The sequence below is a fragment of the Sinocyclocheilus grahami genome, unplaced genomic scaffold (genome assembly GCF_001515645.1).
Source record: "Sinocyclocheilus grahami isolate Dianchi unplaced genomic scaffold, SAMN03320097.WGS_v1.1 scaffold660.1, whole genome shotgun sequence".
Lineage (NCBI taxonomy): Eukaryota > Metazoa > Chordata > Actinopteri > Cypriniformes > Cyprinidae > Sinocyclocheilus > Sinocyclocheilus grahami.
Window position 1 is genome coordinate 576,236 of NW_015505839.1, and position 27,405 is coordinate 603,640.

Genomic DNA, 27,405 nt, shown 5'->3' on the forward strand with positions numbered 1-27,405 from the left:
ACACACACACACACGCGCGCGCGCAGACTGACACGACGTGTAAAGCAGATTTCTTCTGAGAAGAAAGACTTTTTCATTTTTTATTTTTTTTTGTGAATTTACTACCTCATATAAAGAGAATACCTAAAGCTATGCTTTAAGATTTTTGTGGTTGTTATTGTGTGGTCGTCGCGTTTACATCTTGAATACTTTTGCAGGTAAGACAGGTAAGATCTCTTTCAGTCTTTCAAAGCGAGATCTGTCTCGGAGCAGAGCAGAACCGAGTCTGGACTAGATCAGAGCTGCCTTGTAGAAGCGAGCGCTAACAACATCTGTCCATAACCTGCAGAGTGTCCATAAGTGGATCTGTATGAGCTGTTTTATTCTCGTGTCATTCCTATCATAGGACAGCATCAGCATTGTTTTGCTCTGGTCACTAAAATAGCCAATCGTTGATCAATATTGTGTTTTCAAGTCGCCGTTTGGGGTTGATTTCTGATATTTTACGTCAGGGTCGAGCCTGTATCTGCAGCAGCTCAGATTTTGATGAAACCAGCTTTATTATTGTGATTTTAGGGCTGGTGTATACAAGCTGTGGTTGTTTGAGTGATCTGAGAGCTGGTAATACCCTTGATCCGAGCTGTCATTGCTGTGACCCTCTCTCTCTCTCTCTCTGTTCACTGCTGTTTTTTGCTGTACTGTTTTTCAAGCATAGGGCCACGGCTGCCCAGCATTCACGCAGGATAGGTCGGGAAACACACGATTCGATGTTGTTTTCAAGCAGCATCTGTCAGACGAACGATAAATTCACTTTTATAAACGCACTTTCCTTCCTGATGAATGCACTCAGTTTATCTGAGAAAAAGAAGCAGCTATTTTCATATCTTGCTGCTAAGCATAGTCATAAACCGGGTTGTGTTTGCTGGTTTCTATCAGAATGGCCCTGCTTCCGTTCTGTTATTTCATCCTCTGTCCGCTGGTCTCGCGAGGGCGGGGTCAGTGGCGCCAGGATGGGCCAGAGGCAGCTTCAGTAGCATGCGCCCGTCCCCGCAGTGAATGTCATGCATCTCAGATATGCGGCCCCTCTCCTCCCACCTGCAGAAACCGCAGGACTAGAGCAGGCAGAATACAGGCAGCACATCCTTCCTCCCCTTCCATCTGCTCTCCTCCTGATCCCGCCTCCTTCTCTTACCTTGAGTCAGTAGAAGTGAATGTGTTCTTAAGCGAGCGGGGCTCAAGCTCTTGTAGTGACTGCAGCATGGATGAGAGCTGGTTTGTCACCCCTCCCCCCTGTTTTACTGCAGAGGGAGCCACGGCGGAGGCTAGCCCCATGGAGGACCTCCTCATCGAGCACCCCAGCATGTCCGTGTACGTCTCAGCTGGCCCTCTCCCGGTGGAAGAGAGCACCACCAGCCTGGCTGGCAGTGTCAGGTAAATTTCACTTCTGCTGTTTGCATTCTTTTCTCCAGTGAGATTTCACTTAGTTTCTGTTATTTGTGTAAAACAAATGACAGAATGTCTTGTTGTAACATTGGTTAGGACAAAAACATGGAAGGACAAATGCTGGGGTGTCCAATCCTGTTCCTGGAGGGCCAATGTCCTGCAGAGTTTAGCTCCAATCCCAATTAAACACACCTGAACCAGCTAATCAAGGTCTTACTAGGCAAACTGGAAACTTCCAGGCAGGTGTGCTGAGGCAAGCTGAAGCTAAACTCTGCAGGACATTGGCCTTCCAGGACCAAGTTTGGACACCCCTGGACTAACACATCTTTATTACTTGCTGACATTGGACATTTTGTTGAGCCTATTTCAGGGGTCCTAGGAGTTTTGCTCCAACCTTAATCAGAAAAAATCTGCATTCGTGTCATATCCCGTCTACTGAGATATTTTCATCTGATTGATTTTTGAAGGCAGCATAGATGTATCCTTCGCTGCACCTTTGATATCCCACAATCCTATGTATTAGATTCCATCACAATTGAGCTAAAAATAAAGAACAAAAGCTTTTTCTGTTTTGCTGTAGATCATTAAACTATTATGCCACCTCAGAAGCCCATCCAAAATCAGTTTTGGAAGGTACCTTTGTTCGTAAATGCTGTCATGCAATCAGCTTTCGGACGTAGCCTTTAAGAAATTCACGTATTATAGGACCACCTGGTGGACAATTTTTACAAAATTTGGTACACTGCCTCTAAAACGTGCTCTGCACTAATATTGTCAATATCAAAAAGATCAGACATTCCCGATAGAAAATATAGGCCAATTGAAAATATTGGCTGTTGATAACCATTTTTGTTCAACTATAAACCAATGTATTCAAAATCTGCATATGACTAATATTGTAGGACAGGTGTCCAAACCTGTTCCTGAAAGGCCACTATCCTGCAGAGTTTATCTCCAACCTGAACAAAGGCTGTCTCCGAAATCGCCCACTATACCCTTATTCACTATTCCCTACATTAGGCCACTAATACAGTTCACTTGAAGGAGTGAATGAAAATGAGTGAGTGAGTGCACCAGAAGGACTGCCACTTTTGCATAGTTTGTGCTTGCTCTTTAATAATAATTTAAAACTGGCAGCTCCAGTAGTAAGATTAAAGTATTTATCTTGAACTCTGTCATGGAAATTATGCATAAACCCTAGTTCAACAATATAATAATCAATTTCAATGAATTTATACCTGTGTTGTATTACACTGTATTATGCCATGGATGAGCGTTTTGTAAAATGAATGGATGGATGATTCAGCTGCGGGCGCCTTCTTCTGGCGAGACGCGGGAATTCATTCAGCGTGCGACTCTCACAGTGCATTATGGGTATTCTCTAGCCATTGAGCGTGTACCGGTTGTACACTTGGTGCATTGTGGGACTGAATGAGTGCATGCAAGAACATCCACTATTGTTTCGGACACCACTACAAATGGTTGTCCCCTCAAATAGGGCCCAATTTAAAGATATAGGGTGCAATTTCAGATAAAGCCAAACTAATCATGATCTTCAGACTTAATAGAAACTTCCAGGCTAGCGTGTTGGTGCTGGTTGGAGCTAAACTCTTCAGGATGTTTGCCCTCCAGGAGCAGGTTTGGACACCCCTTTTGTAGGATTTGTCAGCAAGGGTGTACAATCCTGGTCCTCAAGGGCCTCCTGCAGAGTTTATCTCCACCCCTAATTAAACACCTGAACCAGATAATCAAGGTGTGTTGGGGCGAACTGGAGATAATCTCTGCGGGACCTTGGCTCTCCAGGAGCAGGTTTGGACACCCGACGGACTGACGGCTGAAGGTCTGGAATCCATGGCAGCTTTCTTTGTCCAGGCCTGCCCATTAGGCTGTTTGACCGACATGTCAAACAACCAATCACAGTTCGTTTCATTCAGCAGCACGTTTCGGGGCGTGGAAATGTCACCACAATAACAGAACGGTGTGTAAAACTCTCAGACGTATTTTAAAGATTCTGTGCCGCGAACTTTAAATATTTCACATACTTTTGAGAATCCAGCGTTTAGTTGATCCTGATAAGCGCTCGTCGTCACAGTTGTAAACACGATGGCTTTCTTCTTTTGTGAGGGGGTTTGGCGCCACAGTATCTTTGTTTCCAGGTGGAACCTTATAGAATGTGACATAGGTCTCCCGGAAATCCTGTAGAATTCAACCAATCCAATGACGACTTCAAAACTCCTGAAGTGTTTCCACTTTTGTGTGCCGTATGCATCAGACGTTCAGCCCACAGTCCGTGGGCGTGACGTCTGAGGCTAAGACTAGGACACCCCCTGACTTAAACCAAAAAAAGTCATGCTGAATATCAAAAACTTTAATTCAATTGTTTCAGAGTTTTGAGGACACTGTCTTAATTTTGTCTTCCATCTTCTTTTCTTCTCATTTCAATTTCACTCCATTCTGTCCATTTGCTTCTCACTCAAACGTATCCCATTCTTCCTCCTATCTGCACTGTTCCAGCCGGATGTCTGAATCAGCAGTGCCTGCTGTGACCAGGAGCAGCATGCCCACACGGGTGACCCGAGGAGCAGCCGCACAGGCTGGAGCCCTTGCTAAAGTCACCCAGGTCTCCAGGGTCCAGAGGGCCAAAGCCCGCACTGAGCGTCGCCACCTGGCACGCAACCGCATGCAGCGACAAAACCGTGTGCGTGAACAGGTCCAGAGGCGCGCGACCCACACCCGCAACTCCTTCCTGCACCAACCGTGCCAGCGCAACTTCTGCCACTGAGGCATCAAAGTTTACATTGAGGGCATTATTACACACCCCAAGAAACCCACACCTCCCAATGAATCCCCTACCTTCTTAATTGACCTCTAAAGTCCTCCTTTTGCTTTTACTGGTTTTATGTCAATAATTGTATTCAGTTTCATATTAATCAGGTTTGTTTTTGAGCACCAGCCTAAATCAGTTTCCCAGTCTGGGAGTATAGCTGAAAAGGAGACGCGTGTAAACTCTGTATCTTTACATGCATCCCTCTAAATGTATAACAATGACACTTCAGGTATATTGGCACTGTTCGTTGAAATATAATCAGGTTAAATTGTCAAAAGAATGAGCGAAGCACTGAATGCTTCATAGAAACATGACCCTAAGATTTACAGAAGAGATTCGTACCCTGCAATGTCACATTGAAAAAAAGCTACTACAGCAATGGTACAGCAAAAGGGTCACTTAAAAACAACAAGAATGATATGTATGTAGATAAAGGTGTGAGCAAGAATAGAAACAGATACAAGCAGTTGAAAGTTTGCAGAGCAAGACAAATCTAGTGGGATATGTTTGTAAAGAGGTCATTTTGAAGTAGATGTTGCTGCCTGATTTTCAGCATAGTGGTGCTAACGTTCAAAAGTAATTCAACCCCCAAAAAATTTCATTTAATTGTTTGCTATTATATGACCTCTGTTCCTAAACCTAGTGGGATCCCTATCTAGACAGCATCTAGGAAACACCTTTTATAGGTGTGCTTCCACAAGACCGTTTCAATGAAGAAATCAATTCAAGATGGTGGCGAAAGCGGGCACTGTCAATTCTGTACATACTCCGAATGGGAAAAAATACCCCAGTGTATTTAAAAATAGATATTTTCACCCAATATTTATGTGTGCTATGAATCTGTGCTTATTAGAGTGTTGCCTTGCGTTAGCTTAGCAACATGCTAACACCAAACTCTATTGGAATCAACTATAAGCATCAAAACTCTTGTGCACTTTGTCACTCATTCAGTACCAAAAAGTATAGAAAGCAGCTTAGCAGCATGTTACCATCAAAACCTATTGAAGTCTATTTTAATTCATGTCTCTTGAGGCAGCTTCTTAAGAAACAGAGCCTTCAGGTAAACTGAGGTCGAGTCCATCAAGAATAGTACTCATACTATGCCAACAACACATTACTAATTATCTTTACAGCTCACATGATCAACATATAGAACGAAGAGAGGTTGCCATAGGCTATGGATATAATTGCTTAGAATGTGCAGGATAGTATAGATTGTGACTCTTTATTTGCTTCATGGAGAATTACTGATGGGTGAATCTCACAAAACATGTCAAGATGGCTGCATATTGTGCATATTACAATTGCTTTTGGGATGCAATTTGTCTTGATGTTTTTGTGAGATTGACCACAAAAAACAAAAACAAAAAAAAAATCAGTCCCTTCATGTACTTGTCCACTGCAAAGTTTTCAGTGTAGCTCGAAAGTTCCCCTGTCACTAGGGTTTGAACGACTTCTGATTTTATAAAGTCGACTAGTCGCTGATGATGTCATTAATGAACAAATGAACAAGTAAGTCTGGAGCTGTGACAAACACCTTGTGCACAGCTATGGCATATGACACAGCGCTGCCCACATGGTTATTGCTCCTATAACAGCTCATTTTTATCAGTTCTTTTGTCTTTAGGTCGTAATATTTCTCACAGATTTCTGCTCGTTCTAAATCAGATGCAGATAAAGTAGCACAGTAAAGATTACATTCATATGAATGCATTAGTGAGAGCGATTGTGTGTGTGAATTAATTCTACCTGGTAGTGTCTCTCTACTAGCAGTGAAGCTGTGGAATTTAGTTATTAAGAAATATATGCTTGAACTTTTCAGTTTCTAAGCTATTTTATTGAGAAATCACAGAACAGTGTTGACAATACATTTCCGCTCTGAATGATTGTGCGCGCGCGATCTGCGCTTGATGTACTGTACGAGCTACTGTATGTAGCCTATGTGTGTGCGTTACATTGCAGCAGCGCATTAGATTAGAACAGCGATTAACGTACCTGTACAATAAGCCATTTCAAACGTGCATTCTTCCATTCAATTTCGAGCATCCAGTAATATAATCACACATGTCTTGTATGCATTTATTTGTCATTTTAACTGTTTGGAAACTGAGCGTAAATGTGGAAGTCCTTCAAAGATTTCTTATCCTGTTGCACCCTCTATAGGACCAGCGACTAGTCAACGTCAAGCTTAAAGCGTCATGGCAGAGCATTGAAGTCGACTAGTCGATTAGTCGGTGCAACCCCTACCGGTCACGCACTTAATGATTTGTGAGAAATCACTGTGACCACAGAGACAAAGAACGAAAACGTTTCCCATGACCATTTCTCTGCTTCTCAAAACATCCGTTTTTCAGACAATGTTATTATTTGCATTTCATCATACCTCTTAAATATTGCTTATACGATTGTGCTTTACATCTTCATTGTATTCTGATGTCTGTCCATCAGAGGTTCATCGTCTCTCTTGTGACAGACCCAGCACACATGCACTCACACTAACGCATACGTCAAATCCTAAAATGTGCTCTTTCTTGATAGTGAGCGAATACTCTCGGCACATTTACAGGAAATGCGTCCACCATCTTTCTTATGTGTATTCAGTAATGAGTAGACTAACTACGGTGCTGAAAGTATATAATTATATGACTGTTTGTACATTTTTGAGACTTTGAGAAGTTTGCACTGTCTTACGTTTTATGGAGGATCATGGTGTTTAGCAGTATGCTGTTTTCGTTTGCAATGGTGAGTGAGATGCCAACATGCATGAGTTGGGGGAAAAAAGCTACCTTAAGAGGTAAACAATTAGTTGCATTCACATGTATATAATTGCAAACTATTTACAGTGTTTGCGTTATTTTCATTTTGAAACATCACCTTCCTGTTTTCATGGTATCGTTTAACCGTATGTTGTTCCAAAAACTTGAGTACACTTCATTCTACTGGGTATTTTATGATAGGAACCAACGTTTGCCATGTTGTCAATACCACCATTGAGCTGTTTTGCATTGAGGGGATTTGATTTTACATGCAGTTTTCTTTTATTTCTTCTCTCAGTTTAATGTTGAATCATTTTAAGAGTTCTTCTTGTAGACTTTCCTATCACCTGCCAAAATCTATTAATATAGTAGGCTATCTAAAGCGATCTATTAACAAAATAATGTAAGTATAATGTAAATCTAAATATGCTTTTATTTCTTTGTTTTCATTTGAAACTGGCTGTTTCTACATTATATTGACTCCACAGAGAGTGCAGTACGAATGTCAGTGGTGTATCTAGGTAAATTCAATGCCCTGCAGCCTTACAAGGGTCCTTAACATCGTCCACTTGAAGGTCGTCTTCTATTTGCATTGTTTCTACATGTTAGATGAAGTGGACAAGGCATGAATATGAAATCAGTGATCTCTGCCCTCTGAACAGATCCGCCACTGCTGTTCAGGGTAACACCTGGTTACTGTATACTCTGTGTTATCTGTGTGTGTGTGTGTGTGTTCAATATGATTCATTTCATTTGTGGGACTAGAATGATGTCCGTTAGGCCTCATGAGAGGCTGGTGGAAGCGATAGTTATTTGTGATTTAAGGGAGGCTTGACTGAAAACATGAAATGAGAAAAGACAACACAAATAAATATGCTTGTATTTTTTCCTCATGTTGTTATTAGAAGAGATGTTCACCTTAGTAACAAAATATAAATAGAGTATTAAAAATGATCGGAATATGATATCTACGGTGATTGTGCCTTTCACTGTTCTGCATGGTTTTCATGATGTGCCGACTGTTTCATCCACATGACATGGGCATCAGAGACCTATGCAAAATACTATGATGGGTTTCCAGCATCTTTGCAGAAATGCAGGTACAAGACGATAACAATAAATACTCAGGATGCAACTGCAACATTTACCTGTGTGCTTGTTCTTTTTTCTGTGTTCGTGCACATGACTTTAAAACACCTACAAGGAATGTAACAATTAAATATGACTCAAACATATAAAAATGAATAAATATGGCAATATATACACACCTGATGTTTCGTATAGAAGGAAAGCCACAGTACTAGATCTGTCAATCATAAAGAACGTGCCATGGTTGCTACATAAAAATAAGGGTTAGCTACAGTGTAAATCTAATAATGACATCGACATAGTCCACATTTCCGAGAAACTTCAGTGTGTTTGACGCGCATTTAATTATGCACACACAAAAGCCTTCTCGTGAGGGACGAGGAACCTGCTAAGCAGGATCCACTTCTATGCAATGATTGCTGCGCATGCGCAATGTTTGATTCATTTAAAGCAATGGATGCAGTAATTCGCCTGGACTAATAGACAAAGGATCTGAACGGCGCATTTCACCTGTAAGTACGTTGAAAACGCTGGAGTTAGAGCATTATTGCTGTCGTTTAAGTGCTGGTGTAAACAAAAGCATCATCCGGGCGTCTTTGGCCGTTGCATTGCGTTTTAAAACGGCGTGTAAGCTAAAAAGACTACATAGTTCAAATAAATAAAACATCTCAACATCATTGTGTTCTGTTGTTCGCGTCGCATGTGTGAACGCCAGCGCCCGCACACCTGCGTCTGTAACGCCGCGTTGATGTGTCAGCTGATCCTTCAGGGTTTCTGCTGCGTATCCGTGTCAAAACCCCGAGCGTGTAAATCAGCTACAACACACGGCTCTGATCCGCGCAATAGTGTGGATGGAGATACAGATGCATGGAAATTAAGCGTGCTGTTAAACGCGCATCTCGTCGCGCGCTCCGCTTTATTTTATGTATTATTTGGATGTGCAGCACTACAGTAGTGAAGGGCGCTTCATACGCGCATCCTGCTGTGTGCGGTTTGACGAGGTGTTTTATTATATTATATTATATCGACTGATTTGCATGACTGTTGTTGTTTTTCTCTTTATCGCCTATAGGCCAGCGATGCGTTCGATATCAGCTGTAAACGAGCATCCACCAGGCCTTCATTGCTGTCAATCAATAAAAGATATGGAGGGCTGATTTATAATGTCACACTGGAAGTGATGAATTGTGATTTCAGATGAGTTTTGTATTAGAGATGGGTGTTGAATTGTTAATTCAGTTCAGGGTGACAGTGTCAGTATAGTTTACAAAATGCCCAAAAAACATGTTTTTTATTTATTTATTTAGATCAGCGTTAAGATTTTAGGTTCAAATAATGCATTAGTGAAAATGTATATTTTTAGGTCTTACGGGTAACCTTATTATTTTTTTTTTTACTATTTTAACGTTTGAAATGGTTCGGCGGTTTGACATTTGTGAAAATGCAATATAGCGTGTCAATAAATGGTCATAAAACCTGCATGCCTAATAGTTACAAAAGGAGAAGCATGCTGTGTAAAATAGTTTTAGGTGGAGAATTGCGTGTCAGCTATTCATAAATATGCATGTAAACATGCAGTCAAACTAAAAGCAGCGAATAGGTCGACACGCAGCAGAGAAAATCCTGATGAAACTCTCCAAACCTTCTCCTAGAGGTCAAGTCACATTTACTATGCAGCACTTTATACAATACAGATTGTTTCCAAAGCGGCTTCAGAGTAATAAACCGGAAAATAGCACAATTAATCAATTATGAAACCGCGGTTTCAAAACACAATAGTGTCATAGCTCCGTTTAGCTAATTGTTGATTCGGTTCACTAACCGGAAGTGCTAAAATACAAACTCGTTTTACGGGTTTTGGACCTCATCCCCCCATTTGAAAAAACCAGCATATGCTGATTAGGTATGTTTTGATGCTGGTTTAAGCTGGTCCTTTGCCAGTTTATGCTGGTCCTTTGCCAGCACATGCCCAGCAAAAGGACCAGCTTAAAGCAGCAAAAGGACCAGCTTAAAGCAGCAAAAAGACCAGCATAAACCAGCAAAAGGACCAGCATAAACCAGCAAAAGGACCAGCTTAAAGCAGCAAAAGGACCAGCTTAAAGCAGCAAAAGGACCAGCATAACCAGCAAAAGGACCAGCATATGACCAGCAAAAGGACCAGCATATGACCAGCAAAAGGACCAGCACATGACCAGCAAAAGGACCAGCACATGACCAGCAAAAGGACCAGCCCATGACCAGCATAAACCAGCAAAAGGACCAGCAAAAGACCAGCATAAACCAGCAAAAAGACCAGCATAAACCAGCAAAAGGACCAGCATAAACCAGCAAAAGGACCAGCATAAACCAGCAAAGGACCAGCTTAAACCAGCATCCCAGCATCAAAACATACCTAACCAGCATATGCTGGTTTTTTTCAACAGGGCCTGCAGCACTCTCTATGTTATATTGAATAACTGCTATGTATTTATCAGCATTGCACTGATTTCCAGTTGGTGATTTCAGGTAAATCATGTACTCTCCGGCAGCCGATACGGGAGTGACGGTGGTTGAGAAGGATGCGGCTCTGAGCAGCGCGTACTCACCTGTGGACTACATGAGCATCACCAGCTTCCCTAGACTACCAGAAGATGAAGTTTCAGCCGACAACATCCTCAAATCACGCAAAGACAATGATAACTTCCTCAGCGAGCAGGACACAGGTAATGTGTTTGATCATAGTGCCGTCTGGTGTAGTGTCCACACAGTGGCCTGAGTTCTGTCCTGTCTCTGTGCGCAGACCCCGATCTGTTCCTGAAGACGGCCCGACTGCAGCAGCTGCCCTCCTCTGCCTCAGACTTGGCCAGTCAGGATATCTCTCCTCTGAGAGAGACCAGCAGAGACCCGCTGGCACAGGACTGCGCCTGCACACGTGACGGGCTGACCGTCATCATCACGGCCTGCCTGACCTTCGCCACGGGAGTCACCGTGGCCCTCATCATGCAGATCTACTTTGGAGACCCACAGGTGCTGTGAAGTACTACCTGCATTTTGGTTGGTTTTCAGTGAACGATGTACCTCAGATTGCTTTGCTCATTGAAGAAAGGTGTGTTATTTTAGGGCTGTCAAAATTAACACGACAATTGCGCAATAAATATAAAGGGTAAAATTTGAATGGTTCAAATATCTAGAATGGCTTTATGGTATTTAGTCTATAAATGCATTCATTTAGTATAAATAGAAATGCACAAAAATGCATTTAAAAAGGCAGCACTAGTTATTCTGTCCAATCAGACTTAAGAGGTTTGGGTGGTGGAAGATAAAATGAAAATAAAGAAAAGTTCCATTAGATTTTTTTTTTTTGATAGATACAGGTGCATCTCAATAAATTTGAATGTCGTAGAAAAGTTCATTTATTTCAGTAACTCAACTCAAATTGTGAAACTCGTGTATTAAATAAATTCAATGCACACAGACTGAAGTAGTTTAAGTCTTTGGTTCTTTTAATTGTGATGATTTTGCGGTTCTCTCGGTTGATTGTGCATCTTTTTCTTCCACACTTTTTCCTTCCACTCAACTTTCCCTTAACATGCTTGGATACAGCACTCTGTGAACAGCCAGCTTCTTTGGCAATGAATGTTTGTGGCTTACCCTCCTTGTGAAGGGTGTCAATGATTGCCTTCTGGACAACTGTCAGATCAGCAGTCTTCCCCATGATTGTGTAGCCTAGTGAACCAAACTGAGAGACCATTTTGAAGGCTCAGGAAACCTTTGCAGGTGTTTTGAGTTGATTAGCTGTTTGGCATGTCACCATATTCTAATTTGTTGAGATCGTGAATTGGTGGGTTTTTGTTAAATGTGAGCCAAAATCATCACAATTAAAAGAACCAAAGACTTAAACTACTTCAGTCTGTGTGCATTGAATTTATTTAATACACGAGTCTCACAATTTGAGTTGAATTACTGAAATAAATGAGCTTCTCCACAACATTCTAATTTGAGATGCACCTGTGTATATATAAAAAGATATTTTTTCCCCAAAAAGAACAGAACTGTTCCTTAATGTCAGTCTCTTCTGTCCTCAGGTGTATAATCAAGGCGCGGTGGTGACAGATGTGGCCCGCTGCACGTCTCTGGGCTTTGACGTTTTGGGCAAACAGGGGTCCAGTGTTGATGCTGCTATAGCTGCTTCCCTCTGTCTGGGCATCATCCATCCCCACACCTCGGGCATCGGCGGGTACGAGTGCTACTTCAGTGTTTCACAGCAGTCTTTGTTTACGTTTATGTATTTAGCAGAGGTTTTTATCCGAAGCCACTTACAAAAAGAGGAACAAGGCAATTTATCACAGAGCCAACGATAGTTGCACAATGCAGTGCTTATTAGACAACTAGATTAGAACGCGAGCTAGAGAAGAGGAGAAATGCAGAGAACAATTGTGTGTGTGTGTGTGTATAGAAAAATGCTTGCAGGAAAGGTGTGTTTTCAGCTGTTTCTTGAAAGATGTGATGTAACTAAACTCTGCAGGGCTCTGGTCCTCCAGGAATTGAGTCTGACACCCCTGTAAAACTTGCTCACAAATTAATGTGAAACAGTGTACAATGTCCATTTTTGGTTTAAATTTTATATTGAAAGTCTGGCCAGAAATCTATGTTAAAGGACCATGCTTGACGCGGAAAAAAAAGGCCCAGTTTTTACTTTAATTTTCTCACAAGGTACTGAATAGGAGGCCCAAACGAAAGCGAATCATCAATTAAAAATCCCAAGTATTTATACTTGGATACTACTTCAGTCTCCAAGCCTTGAAGAGTAGTGATTGAGCATGAGTTTGAAAGGGCAGACTTTCTTTTTTTTAAACATCATAAGTTTAGATTTCTCCGCATTTAAAACAAATTTTAAATCGCTCTGTGTATGCTGAACTGCATCAAAATCAGATTGAAGATGACTCCGAGCCTGATCCAATGTTGATGCAGAGGAGTCAGACTTTAATTTTCTCACAAGGTACTGAATAGGAGGCCCAAACGAAAGCGAATCATCAATTAAAAATCCCTTATTAAAAAGTATTTATACTTGGATACTACTTCAGTCTCCAAGCCTTGAAGAGTAGTGATTGAGCATGAGTTTGAAAGGGCAGACTTTCTTTTTTTTAAACATCATAAGTTTAGATTTCTCCGCATTTAAAACAAATTTTAAATCGCTCTGTGTATGCTGAACTGCATCAAAATCAGATTGAAGATGACTCCGAGCCTGATCCAATGTTGATGCAGAGGAGTCAATCACCATATCATCAGCATATTGAATGTGCGAGATTATTCCCAATATTATTAATATATTAAATAAATAATAATGGCCCAAGGATCGATCCCTGTGGAACGCCGATATTTACATTGAGTACTAGAAGTCAGTTTCTCTAAATTTATACATTGAGATATATCCGATAAGTAACTAACAAACCATCCAACAGTATTTACTGAATATATTGAAATATATTATATTGAAAGTCTGGCCAGAAATCTCTGTTAAAGGATTTTTTAAAAACATCCTTTTCCAGTAAATCACTTATAACTGAAACGGTCATGGAAATTCACTGGTGAAAAATTCCAGGAATCCTGTAGAAAGTTTTGTAAGAAGGCACATGTGCAGGGGAAGATGAATTGATTTTGTGTGTGATGAATGAGAAACAGTGAGTGACTGTATGTGGCGCTCTTCTCAGTGGTGGCGTGATGCTGGTCCATGACATCCGCAGGAATGAGAGCCGGGTCATTGACTTCCGCGAGACGGCACCCTCTGGCATTCACGAGAACTTGATGTTACATGTTAATCAAAGGGTAAAGGTTTATTTCCATCTGCTTTCATCTTCTCTTTAAGTGCGTCATATGATGATGCTAAAAATCCAAAGTGAATTAATAAGTGCAAGTGTTTTCACAAGCACAGTATCTGTACTGTGCTTGCTCTGCAGTGATGTGTGTCTTTCCTTGTGTCTGTTAGTCAGGTCTGTTAGTGGCTGTTCCCGGCATGATCAGTGGACTACACCAAGCTCATCAGCTCTATGGAAGGTACAGTTCAAGATACAGCTGTGTCCTCACACACAGCAGATACAGATCTGACTGCTGGCCTAAATTCTGATTCACACTTTAGCTTATCTTGACTAAGAAGTGCACAATTAAGCTGGAAGAGACTAAGCCACCAATGGCAGGATACTTTCATGTGCAGGACCAGTGTTTTTTGTTGTTGTAGGTACTCGGAACACAGTGGGTCTGTTTGCTCAGCTGAAGAGTGTAAAATTAGTCTCAAAGTGAGAAATGAGGGGGAAAAAAGCAATAAACTTGATTACTGAAGCATACTGATTGTAGGCTTCTCTGATGAGCTTTTTTTTAGGTGGACTTTTTCCACACTGAGGTGCATAAGCTCAGATCAGTGAGGCCTATGATCAATCAGTTCCAAAATAAAGCAATAAGCCCCGTGAAGCCGTGGTTTACAGTGAATCTATAACAGCTAAGGGGCATTGTTAGACACGATGCGTAAAACCCCCTTAGCTGTTATAAAATCACTGTAAACCACGGCTTCACGAGGCTTATTGCTTTTATAAAACGGTTATTCCATATACGTAGTAAGGTTTCACAAAATAAAACCGAGCAAATAAAGTGCAATGATAATAAAAACAGTATTCTTCCACCAAACAATGTAGCTCCTCAGAATCAGCACACAGACGTAAACAAAGGTGTGTGTTTGTAGAGTAATTTACAACAGCTGCGAACGCGGCTCAGCCAATCAGAGTGTTTTCTCTCTCCTCTAGAATGCTGTGGAAGGATGTCATCACGATGGCTGCCGATGTGGCGAGGACTGGATTCAATGTGACGCATGAGCTGGGTGAGCATTCATCACACATGTGATTTACACTTTTGTGCAGTCTACAGGAACTGTCTGGTGACTTCAGCCGAGAAGACATTCTGTTTCAGAGGTTACTGCATTTTGATGATCAATACATAGGCACAGTAAGATTGTAAATGTATTATTTTATGTTGACGTTTAAGCAGTTTGGTATATCTCGCGTCATCTTTCACAGCTGATGCGCTGTCTGAAGTGAAGGAGCAGAATGTGTCGGATGCATTCAGAGATCTGTTCCTGCCGAACGGTCAGGCTCCACTCGCGGGACTCTTCACTAAACGCCTGGATTTAGCTGCCGTTCTGGACAGGATTGCAGCCAATGGAGTCTCCGAGTTCTACAGTGGGAATCTGACTCAGGAAATTACATCAGTGGTACGCCTCCAGTGCCATTTTAGTACTATTGCTATATACTTTTATAGTCTTTTTTTTTTATTTGCTATTTTCAATTTTCATTTTAGTTTGAGGAATTTTATGCGCTTTTTTTTTTTTTAAGTTTGCTTTTATTTTTATTTCAGTTTTTTTCCAGTTTTATTTTTTATTTCAGTTTTAACTTTATTTAAATTACTGAAAACAATTTGTAATAGTTTTAGTTTTTTTTTTAAACAAAACATTGGTCTGACCTATCAGATCATTAAAATCTTTCAAATACTCACATTTGTAGCCATTTTCTTTTTTTTTCCCAATAACTAATATTTATATAACAGAACATATTATAATATTAATATCATTGTGTTTTTGTGGCCAGGTTCAAGCTAAAGAAGGTGTGCTGACAGAGGATGACTTCAAAAACTACACCACTGTCATACAGAAGCCACTGCAAAGTCTTTACCAGGGTAAACACACATCATAGATGTTTAATATGCTTAACTATTGCAGTTTATTACTTTATTAAATGCAGTAGTTTAGGTGTAGTAGTCTATTAGATCTGTTCCTGCCGACCGGTCAGGCTCCACTCGCGGGCCTCTTCACTAAACGCCTGGATTTAGCTGCCGTTCTGGACGGGATTGCAGCCAATGGAGTCTCCGAGTTCTACAGTGGGAATCTGACTCAGGAAATTACATCAGTGGTACGCCTCCAGTGCCATTTTAGTACTATTGATATATACTTTTATAGTCTTTTTTTTTTATTTGCTATTTTCAATTTTCATTTTAGTTTGAGGAATTTTATGCGCTTTTTTTTTTTTAAGTTTGCTTTTATTTTTATTTCAGTTTTTTTCCAGTTTTATTTTTTATTTCAGTTTTAACTTTATTTAAATTACTGAAAACAATTTGTAATAGTTTTAGTTTTTTTTTTAAACAAAACATTGGTCTGACCTATCAGATCATTAAAATCTTTCAAATACTCACATTTGTAGCCATTTTCTTTTTTTTTCCCAATAACTAATATTTATATAACAGAACATATTATAATATTAATATCATTGTGTTTTTGTGGCCAGGTTCAAGCTAAAGAAGGTGTGCTGACAGAGGATGACTTCAAAAACTACACCACTGTCATACAGAAGCCACTGCAAAGTCTTTACCAGGGTAAACACACATCATAGATGTTTAATATGCTTAACTATTGCAGTTTATTACTTTATTAAATGCAGTAGTTTAGGTGTAGTAGTCTATTGACCTTCAAAAGCTGTGACACATAAAGTCCAGACAGTAAAGCAATAAAAACCCTTCTGCTTTGCCCTATATCAGTTTCATAATAGTGAATAATTGCTGTTGTTATTCGACTTCTCAAAACTGGAAAGTTAAGTGGAAATTTAACAACGCTGCAATTCAGCAGAATTTTTATAAAGTACACAATAGTCATGCTTGGGTAAAGATGTTTGTTTGGAAGCAGACTGAGTAAAAGTTAGAGTAGTCCATAAAAAATATTCTAATGCATTAAAGTGATTGATATCTTATGTGCTTAAGTACCAAAAGTGCAAGTGCTTCTGGACAGTATTTCTGTTTTTGTTTTTATACACTTCTGCTATGCAGTTTGAGTGATGACTCATGAATTATGATAAAGGTATATTGTTTCGCTTGTACATAAGGGGTGTTCTATTAAATGCAGATAGTAAAATGAATGAAAAAAAGTAAAAACGCACACCTGTGACCCTAAACAAAATACAGTTGGCTGATGAAAATTATTTATTTTAAACTGGGTTAAATGGTTTATTTGAATTTATTAAGTGGTTTAAGAACACCTTTTCTCTGATCACTATAATGGTTTCTGGTGGCTTATTGCTTAATGGAAACGTCATTAGATAAATGTAGACTTGACTGTTGCTGCATGGGTTAACGTAACGCTTAGGATTTTCCTGTTGCCTGTTTTGGAAAATCTTTAATTCAAGCCATTGATCGCTCAGTTTTCCAGTAAGTTCGACAGTACTCCTGCAGTCTCGAGTACCTCAGCGATATTTAAATTGCTCTGACAGGCTACCGGGTGTTAGTTCCTCCTCCGCCCCACGCGGGAGCCGCCCTGCTGTCCGCTCTCAACATCCTGGAGGGATTTAACATCACAAACCAGGTGTCCAGGAGCAGCGTTTACCACTGGATAGCTGAGGTACTGCAGCACTGTAGCCAGCATTTCAGTTGATTTATGGCTTTAAATAAAATGCAGTAGTGATGAATTTATGCTTAATAAAATCTCTCTAAAACTCCTGTCTGTTTAATTTCCTCCACATGTAGTCTCTGAAGATTGCTTTGTCTCAAGCCAGTGGACTGGGAGACTCCGTGTTCAATTCATCGGTTTCTGAGCTGGTGACGCAGATGCTCAGGTGATTATTGAATCAAAGCTGAAATGGCATGTTTATTTCAACAGCAGTAATTGGATTGTTCACAGTGTGTTTCTGTACCACTTCCATGGCATTGGCTTAACCTTGGCTGGCTCTGACAGTAAAGACAAGGCTGCTGTGTTCCGGCAGATGATCAGTGATTCGCAGGCGTACGCGGCTGAGCACTACACGCCGTCATACGAGCTGCAGGAGGGCGCTGTGGCCAGCCAGCTCATGATCATGGGCACTGATGACTTGATCGTGTCTGTTATGAGGTGCGTTACTGGAGGGCCACTGTCCTGCAGAGTTTAGCTCCAGCCCCAGTCAAACACAACTGAACCAGCTAATCCAGGTCTTCAGACTCTCTAGAAGCATCCAGGCTCTGGTGTGTTGAACTAAACTCTGCAGGAAAGCGGCCATTCAGGAGCAGGACTGGACACCGTAAATAAATGTTTAATTTGCATAATTAAAGGGATAGTTCACCCAAAAATGAAAATGTGATGTTTATCTGCTTACCCCCAGGGCATCCAAGATGTAGGTGACTTTGTTTCTTCAGTAGAACACAAACGAAGATTTTTAACTCAAACCATTGCAGTCTGTCAGTCATATAATGGAAGTGAATGGGAATCACGGCTTTGAGAGTAAAAAAAACGTACACAGACAAAACCAAATTAAACCCCGTAGCTCGGGACGATACATAGAGGTCTTAAGACACGAAACGATCGGTCTGTGCAAGAAACTGAACAGTATTTATATCATTTTTCACCTCTGATCCACTGCAGTGTCCGACTGTCCTGAGCGCGTTCTCAACATTTAACAACACTTGACGTCAAATAAATACAATCGGGCAAAAAATTCCACGTTGTCTGATGAAATATCAAAATCGTCTTCCATTGTGATGACCTGTACTTCTAAATCTTTAGATCATCGCAGTGCCAGAGAACACATCCGCAGTCTCTCTGCACTGTGTAAATAATGAGTGACGTATACGCATGACAGATCGCTTCCGCACATGCGTCTACTATCATAGATACAGTGGGGGAAAAAAGTATTTAGTCAGCCACCAATTGTGCAAGTTCTCCCACTTAAAAAGATGAGATACGTTGATGCATCCGCCATTTTGGAACGTGTCGCGGCCCATAGAAACAGTCACTAATGAGGCATCTACTTATATATATCTATGTGCCAGACCACGTACACGCGTCACGCCCCGATTGTTGTGAATGCGCTCAGACATTGCGGTGGATCAGAGGTAAAAAATAATATAAATACTGTTCAGTTTCTTGCACAGACCGATGGTTTCGTGTCTTAAGACCTCAATGTATTGTCACGAGCCGCAGGGTTTAATTTGGTTTTGTCAGTGTATGGTTTTTTTACTCTCGAAGCCGTGGAGCCCATTGCCTGTCATTATATGACTGACAGACTGCAATGGTTTGAGTTAAAAATCTTTGTTTGTGTTCTACTGAAGAAACAAAGTCACCTACATCTTGGATGCCCTGGGGGTAAGCAGATAAACATCACATTTTCATTTTGGGTGAACTAGCCCTTTAATGAATGATTTAATTCACGTTTGCTCTGTTCTTAGCTCTCTAAACCGACCGTTTGGAAGTCGCATCGTGACGCCCTCTGGGATCCTCCTAAACAGCCAGATGCTGGACTTCTCTTGGCCCAACAAACCCCACAGCTCTGCGGCTGTCAATCTGGTATGCCTAGGTGCCTACACATGGCAAAAACAGACACACACTCACAAAAACTTGCTGTTTGAATTATTTTTAACTTCTACATCCATCTTTTTTTTAAAGATTTAAATAGTCATTCTATCCCTCTCTTTTTTGCCATTTGGTTTGTAAGGTGCTCTTAAGCAATTTTGATTACTTCTGCCAAAAGCCTTTCCCTCTCTCCAAAACTCTTCCCCCCGAAGGCATGTCAGCAAAGCCCAATGTGCAAAATGAAGAATGAAACTATCATTGTGAAGTGTCGCAGAATTCAAGTTTTTCCCTGTAAATTATAGGATGACTTTGTGAAATGTGCCATAGGCACAATATTTAAGATTTTTTTAATTAAAATATCCAAAAACCCACTAGAACAGTGTTATATATTATGCTGACTTGTGTACTTGCATTATCCCAAATGTTTTGAAGAATGTTTAAATCTAGAGAAATAAGCGATTTTAACTAGTGACACGGAGCGTGTCCATCGTGTATTGTGTCGCCTGCCAATGACGTCATAACCCTAGATTTCCGGTTTTGTTTTGTAGAAAACATGGAAACACCAAAGATGCTTTAATATGTTGTGCGCTTTAATAGACATATTTTGAATATGTGCCCTCTAGCAGCAAAAATGACATATTGTGCCTTTAAGTAGTAGCTTTAACTTATTTGTAGCAATAGCCAAAAATGCATTGTATGCAAAATTATAGATTTTTCTTTTATGCCAAAAATCATTAGGATATTAAGTAAAGATCATGTTCCATGAAGATATTTTATAAATTTCCTACCGTAAATATATTAACTTAAATTTTGATTAGTAATATGCATTGCTAAGAACTTCGTTTGGACAACTTTAAAGGTGATTTTCTTAATATTTAGATTTTTTTGCACCCTCAGATTCCAGATTTTCAAATAGTTGTATCTCAATATTTTGTATCTAAATATTGTCCTATCCTAACAAACCAGCTTTCAGATGATGTATAAATCTAAATTTTGAAAAATTGACACTTATGACTGGTTTTGTGGTCCAGGGTCACATATATAACACTGATACTAAAAATTTAATTAATTTGTTGAAATCTGGAAGCCGTAAAAAAAATGCCTTTTTAAAAATATGCACATAGCAGTCTAATTTCAGGTAAAACCAAAGAAAGAAAACATCAATATTTTTATACAGTACACAATATTACGCTACGTCTATTATTAAATAGTAATGTGACATTTGCTGGTAATAAAGTCATGACATACTCTGCCTTCTCTTAAAAAATAAAATTTTTATCATATAGTTTATAAAGTGTAAAACATGTTGAAGATGAGTGAACAGGCTATAGATTAATAAAAGCTGTTTATTCAGCGTTGGCCGTTACACTTCCATTGGCTTTGCTGGAGACTTCTAGGCAAGTGTGTTGAAGCTGAACCGGAGCAGGACTGGGCACTCCTGTATTGTAGTTTTTCGCTGTATAGAGTAAGGGAACTTACCGTTAACAAATCATCAGGTTTTTACTATTAAAGTTGCAGTTTTTCACAGTAGGTGATACGTGTCAGGATTGTAACATGTTGTGTGTTCTCATCAGCATAACAGCATTGAGCCGGGCAAGAGGCCGGCCTCGTTCCTGACGCCGATCGTGGTGAGGCCGTCTATGGGGCAGTGTGGCAGCTACGTGGCGCTGGGCTCCTCTAACGGCGAGCGGGCGCTGAGCGGCATCACGCAGGCAAGCTGTCTTTACTGTGCTGTGTGCATGGACTCTAGCACATCTCATTCGCTTGCTAACATCAGTCTCTAGCAGTGAGCACATATTCTGGTGTATTTGCAGGTTTTGATCAATGTTTTGTCATCACGTAATAACATGAGCGACAGCGTGTCCTACGGCAGACTGCATCCTCTCATCCAGAACAACACCCTGCTGGTGGACTGTAAGCTCTCCATCGTTTACCGTAGTTTACTCTGGATTTCATTTCAATCTTTTCTCTAATGTAGTGTATCGTGCATACTGCCTGTTCTTTTTCTTTTTTTTCTTTTTTTTTATAATAATGCCCAATGCTCATCAAGGCTGCATTTATTTGATCAAAAATACAGTAGAAACAGTGATATATTATTACAATTTAAAATAACTGTTTTCTGTTGTAATATATTCATTTGAAATATATCTTTACTGTCCGTTTGAATCCATTTAATGCAGCCTTTCTGAATAAAAGTATTAATTTTAAAATAATCTTAATCTTAAAATAATTTAAAAAAAAAAAGTTTTAATAAAAAAAAACTCTAACTCTAAACCTTTGAACATTAGTGTATATGTAAAAAAAATCCTGAACATTTAGAGACAAGGAAATGCATCATTTAGACGCTTTCTAGGAGAGACAAATATTAAATAATCTTTTTTTAATTATTATTAATGCACTATTTGTAATGTCATCATCACCATTCAACCTTGTAACAAAGTAATTCTAATAAAAACTTACATACTGGTTAAAAAAAAATGTATAGCCTGAATGCACTGCAAGTCGCTTTGGATAAAAGCATCTGCTAAATGCATAAATGTAAATGTAAAAAATATCTGAAATATATAATTTAATATATAGGAATTAATCAACAATTACAAACCTATATATATATATATATAATATGGCATTTTGTTGGTTTCATTTTCATGCTTGGAAAATTGCAAAATAGCACAAGTCAGGTTATTAAATTGTATTTTCACATGCTGTATGTTGGTAACATTGCTGCAAAACCCATAACAATAGAGGATAAAACCAATGCTAATACAATGTAAATGGTAAGTGCAATTTCTTAAAAAAAAACTGTATTCCTGCATTCCAAGCCCTGTTTTGTACTCTCTATGTGGAAAGTGTCATATGTGACTCTTCAAATTCATTCAGAGCAAACCCCCTGCAGTACTGTTAGAGTACGACTGTAGAAGTGTGATTTTGAGGGTGTTGTTCTGCTTTAATTCTCTCGTTCTCTGTCCAGCTAAGTTTCTTGAGGAGGATGTGAAGTCTCTGATGCAGAAGGGTCATGATGTGCGTAAGGTGGACATCATCTCACTGGTCGAAGGGACCCGGAGGACCAATGACCTGATCATCGGTGTGAAGGACCCACGCAGCACTGACGCCTCAGCACTGTCCATGTCCATGCCCTAGACTCTCACACACTCCCACTCTCTGCTGCTTGATTCTGATGCTGTTTGTGCACTAAATAGGGACGCTATGAGGTTTCCAAGTTGATAACTAAAATAGATGGATAATGTCCGCTAGATGGTAATGAGCCGCTCCCTGCTATCCACCACAAACACAAACTTTATTTATTTTGTTTTAATTTACCTAAAGATTTCAAGAACTATGTATGTTATCGCACATGACTGGATAAGTTAAAGGAATAGTTCACCCAAAAATGATATTGCTGAAACTTTACTGATTGAAAGTGATGAAGAGCTGATTTCTTCATCAGATCTGGAGAAATGTAGCATTGCATCAGTGTCTCGGTGCTCTGCAGTGAATGGGTGCCGTCAGAATGAGAGTCCAAACAGCTGATAAAAACATCACGATAATCCACAGCACTCCAGTCCACCAGTTGTTAATGGATGATGTTTTGCTCAATTTCTTTGATGGTCTAACGGTGAACAGGATTTCACTTTTGGGTGAACTATTCCTTTAACTGCTCCAACACAGACAGTATGTGCCAAAACATTTGGACATATCTACTCATTATTTATGATTGATATTTTCCACATTGTGGAATTCTAGTAAAGGCATTAAAACGGTGAAATGCCACAAAAGGAAGCATGAGAGTTATGTAGTGAAAATGTTAAACAGATCTAAATAATGTCTAGAGTCCAGCTGAGCACACTTCTCTCTCACGAGGAGCATCTTCAAGCAAATGAACAGTATTGAAGGTGTTTCACGTGTGCTGCAGGCCTGCTGGCTGCTTTCATTCACTCATAAGATCACAAGGAACACATTTAGTCAAGTGTGTCCAAACTTTTAACTTCTCTTAATTCAGAGTCATCTGAGGATCGTGTAGGATTATGTGAATTACTCCAGAGGCAGATAAACGCAAATGAAAGGATTTTTTTTCGTGTCTTGCAAGACCTTGCAAGGTCTCTTGAAGTCTTCATGAGGAGACATACCTTCACAAATGTGAGTAAATGTTATTTGAAGTGAATAAATGCTCCTGTTTACGAATGAATGGTGGTACATATTATATATTGATTTTTGAAGGTTTGGTGGGAACAAAATGGTAACTATTTAGTCTTATTTTATTAGTCAATCAAAACATCCTGGAATCATTAATGAAATGGTCTAAAAATGAGTGAAGCTGAGAGAAATGTCAGTTATAAAATATGAGGTAAATAAGATAGATTTTCCTAGAGTTGCATAAGCTTTCAGATGCAGCAATTGTTTCCTTTTATAATTTTATTTTAAATTGTGGGTAACAATTTGCTGATGTAATTGTAATGCATTTTCTCTTTTATGTGGAAACCGTGAAATGAAGTTTTAGTTTATGCACATATTTCTGAGTGACAATCATTGACTATTTAAAAGTGAAGTGAGCTTCCTGTTAATGGGCACATTTGGTATTTTCTTCCACAATTGAATATTAGTATATAGCTTTACAGTGACAGTCATTACCGTGAAGAATAAATATTCATATGTAGTGTAGTTTCTTTGCATAATTTCCAAACTCATTCAGCATGCAGTTAGATGTACTCCTATAATCTATGCTTTGCATATGTTTAAAATGATCATATAGGCTTAAAACCACTGGAAGGACTATAGATAGGGGAGGGTGGGGACGGTTGCGACATGGCATGTCAGGAATGAGCTACAGTGATGTTCATACTGCACATGCTCAACTAGCCCCTCATCCTTCCTGGAAGAAAGCAGCCACATGTCACCATTCCTTCTACAAAAAAAAAAAAAAAACATTTTTTTTTTTTAAAACTCAAAAAAAAGCCGGATTAAAATCTAAATATACTTTTTTTTTTTTCGTGCTCAACTAGCCCCTCATCCTTCCTGGAAGAAAGCAGCCACATGTCACCATTCCTTCTACAAAAAAAAAAAAACTTTTTTTTTTAATGATCAGATTTTTTTGTCATACTGTCTCTAAGTTGTTTGCGTGAAGCATTGTAAAAACATAAGTTTAATCTGTGTTTTCTTAGCTTCTAATAGGTATAGTATTTGTCAAGGATATTGTGTCAAGCTACTATAAGGTTTATCACGGCTGTCAGTGTTGGGACAGTTGAACCTGGTCTCAGCATGCTGTCCCTTACCACAACATTGATGTAAAAGCTTGCCATAACATTACATAATTGGAATTATGGATTAATAAAGAACCCCTTTCAATAGTTGGGTATCTCTCCTTTTTTAAGGAAATAGGTTAAAAATCAGTTTGAGTCTAAGGTGGACTCGTTTCCTTCACTCTCACGTGTCATACACACACACACACTTAACTATAACTCAGTTACATAAAAAGGTAGATTTGTCTAATTTGAAAAGTAAGACTGATAACCTCTTGGTTAACTGCTAGTTGGTCTAAACATAGTGGCTTTGATTTTTTAAAATCGAATTACATGATGTGCCGATTAATTCATTGAATTAATCTCATTAATTCGATTCATTAATTGGCACATCGTGCTGATTAATTTAAGGTAATTTAAAGTCATTATTTTGTTAAATAAAAAAGAAACTGAATAGACATTACAAAAAGCGCCAGTAGGTGGCGACAAACTGCTGTCTTAATGAGTGAGTGAGTCATTCATTCAACCGATTTGTGCAAACGGCTGATTCATTCAGAAAAGAAGCAAATGAATGGCTCACTGAATCACTGGCTCAATCGATTCGTTCAAAAATGTGTATTCATTCAGTAATGAATCACCGCTGTGTGTTGATCAGAGACGCACAAGGGGCCCAATTTGGTGCCCTATAGGCAAGATTTTAGCTGGTGCCCCTTGCATTGCAGCCAATTCCACCAATTATGACATAAAACAATTTAAATTACATATGAAATAAATAAGACGGTTGCACAATAAATAGATAACACACTCACTCACACAGACACACACACGCACACACAGACTATGGCAAGCCAAAATGGTCAGAATTACGCTATAGCTAAATCGCGTTTACATACAAAACGCCGTATTTGACGGCGTTTTAAACAATATTAGCGGCTGTCGCCGCAGTCCTGATATAAACCAGCATCTGCACGCTGCTGAAGTTATAAAAAGACACTTTTAAATGTATTGTAATATTTTTACTGAAGCGTCATAGGATTAATCTCCAATATGCTATCCAATAACTGCGCTCAGACCCAGAGGATATGGCTTGTTTTAGATGATCAGATCAAACCAGTTATTTTTGAATATTACCGAATCTGGGCTTGGAATATTTCTTTATTTGAGTGACTCAAGTTTGATTTAACAACAAATCTAAATACGAACAAAAAGAAATAAAGAGAAATGACACACACACACACACACACACACACACAGACACACACACGCACGCACACAAAAACACAAACACACACACACACGCAAACACACACACGCACACACACACACACACACTCACTCACACACATCAAGCAGAATAAGAGTGCATCTGATGTACCCAGGGGCGGACTTATCCATTAGGCAAAGGTAGGCGACCGCCTTGGGCCCCCAAAAGCCAAGGGCCCCCTATGCTTTTCATATAGGTCATGCGCATTAAGCGCAGACACGCGAACGGTTGCTGTTTACGGTGTTTAGACACCCGTCCGAGTCAGTGTCTCCTGCAGGTGTACGCATTGTGAGTACCATGAGCGCTCAGACTGACCTCAGATTTGCCCCGCAAACATTTCAGCAGTTATCATAGGCCTGTGTGTCCCGTATTTCTGTCGACTGAACCAGCCATGCCATTAGTTATGAATGTATCAGTCTTTTGCATGCCAAAGTCAATTTCTGCATATAAATATTACGCCAAATAGAAGCAGAAAAGCATGTTATACGCACTTTCATGAGATCGTGTTTGCCTACAACAATTAATTTGTTGGCTATTTTACAAATGGGAATACGACAAATTCATGGCAATGTTTTACATTCAAGCTACCCGTAAAATTTATAGTGAAAAGTACTTTAAAAGCGTCTGGAATGCAATAAAGTCATTTTAAAGCATGGGTAAAAAATAATAGGCTAATAAATAATTCACATATCAGTCAAAATTGCGTTGCAGCAAATCCTTTAAATTTGAAGGTATTCAGAAATCAGAAAATAGAAGCAGCTATACAATTATAGGACAAAGTTTTACATATATGCCATTATAATTTGTGTTTTATTTGTTAATTGTACGGAATTATAAAATAAATGCAAATTATAATTGGGTCTGTTTTAGTCTTTTCCTTATTTTTATATTTTAGACATCCATCAATTATGGTGATGAAAAAAATGACTCGCCATTTCCTCTTTGGATGTGCCTTTAGAAAGAAATGCACGGATTACATAATGAAAGAGTTTCTATTTCCTTTTAAAGTAGTAATTTAAAGCTACATATTTAATACATTTTTTTATCATGTCTGTGAGGCAATTCGCGGAGTTTATACACTGACAAAAAAAACCTGTTGGATTAACATAAAAATATGTACATCAGTTGCACATATTAAAGTTAGATTTACTCAACATGATTTATACATGTTAAAGCTACATAATTTGTTTGTTAAATGAACATGATTTTAATGTCTTTCATTCATATATGCAGTGGTTTCTCAAATAAAACTATCCTGGTTAGTTCTAGTTTTAGAATACTGTAAGCTGGCTTTCATAAATACATGTATTTTGTACATCTACTAGTCTTAGCTACAACATTAATCCAATACAGTTTTAAAAAAGTAGCAAGACAAGCAAAAACATTTCTTGAATCAATTCACTGTATTTTTAACAGTACAATACATTTTCACATAGTATGTGCTACAGAAACTTTCTGTGTTAAGATGAAAAATTGCTTAAATT

At 39.3% G+C, this 27,405-nt stretch overlaps 2 protein-coding genes and 1 long non-coding RNA gene across 6 annotated transcripts; 2 read left to right on the forward strand and 1 right to left on the reverse strand.

The window, feature by feature from the left end:
• Positions 1-916: 916 nt before the first annotated feature.
• LOC107558791 (tumor protein p53-inducible nuclear protein 2-like) lies at positions 917-5,754 on the forward strand. Its single transcript, XM_016242475.1, has 2 exons — positions 917-1,410; positions 3,937-5,754. The coding sequence occupies exons 1-2, from the start codon at positions 917-919 to the stop codon at positions 4,202-4,204; spliced, it is 762 nt and encodes a 253-aa protein (XP_016097961.1). The 3' UTR covers positions 4,205-5,754.
• Positions 5,755-6,672: 918 nt separating this feature from the next.
• Positions 6,673-9,015, reverse strand: LOC107558799 (uncharacterized). Of its 3 annotated transcripts, XR_001605526.1 has the most exons (4): positions 8,821-9,015; positions 8,605-8,726; positions 8,274-8,341; positions 6,673-8,202 (listed from the first exon to the last, which is right to left on the reverse strand). It is a non-coding gene; the product is annotated as an uncharacterized lncRNA (long non-coding RNA). The 3 variants fall into 3 exon arrangements; XR_001605525.1 differs by having other exon boundaries at positions 8,605-9,015; XR_001605527.1 differs by lacking the exon at positions 8,274-8,341 and having other exon boundaries at positions 8,605-9,015.
• Positions 8,382-22,930, forward strand: LOC107558798 (gamma-glutamyltransferase 7-like). Of its 2 annotated transcripts, none has more exons than XM_016242487.1 (16): positions 8,382-8,606; positions 10,600-10,796; positions 10,874-11,100; positions 12,159-12,310; positions 13,785-13,899; positions 14,060-14,127; positions 14,868-14,941; positions 15,138-15,331; positions 15,705-15,792; positions 17,373-17,500; positions 17,626-17,714; positions 17,834-17,986; positions 19,297-19,414; positions 20,995-21,132; positions 21,235-21,334; positions 22,392-22,930. In XM_016242487.1, the coding sequence occupies exons 2-16, from the start codon at positions 10,607-10,609 to the stop codon at positions 22,559-22,561; spliced, it is 2,004 nt and encodes a 667-aa protein (XP_016097973.1). In that variant the 5' UTR covers positions 8,382-8,606; positions 10,600-10,606; the 3' UTR covers positions 22,562-22,930. The 2 variants fall into 2 exon arrangements, with proteins under 2 accessions (XP_016097973.1, XP_016097974.1); XM_016242488.1 differs by lacking the exon at positions 8,382-8,606 and adding an exon at positions 9,013-9,095.
• Positions 22,931-27,405: the final 4,475 nt, after the last annotated feature.

Excerpts from the sequence above, each read along its gene's own strand:
- LOC107558791 (XM_016242475.1), top strand. The coding sequence starts at position 917 with ATGGCCCTGCTTCCGTTCTGTTATTTCATCCTCTGTCCGCTGGTCTCG. Across the intron at positions 1,411-3,936 it reads AGCCTGGCTGGCAGTGTCAG|CCGGATGTCTGAATCAGCAG; the intron begins GTAAATTTCACT and ends GCACTGTTCCAG.
- LOC107558798 (XM_016242487.1), top strand. The coding sequence starts at position 10,607 with ATGTACTCTCCGGCAGCCGATACGGGAGTGACGGTGGTTGAGAAGGAT. Across the intron at positions 17,715-17,833 it reads CTGGTGACGCAGATGCTCAG|TAAAGACAAGGCTGCTGTGT; the intron begins GTGATTATTGAA and ends TGGCTCTGACAG. Across the intron at positions 21,133-21,234 it reads CGCTGAGCGGCATCACGCAG|GTTTTGATCAATGTTTTGTC; the intron begins GCAAGCTGTCTT and ends GTGTATTTGCAG.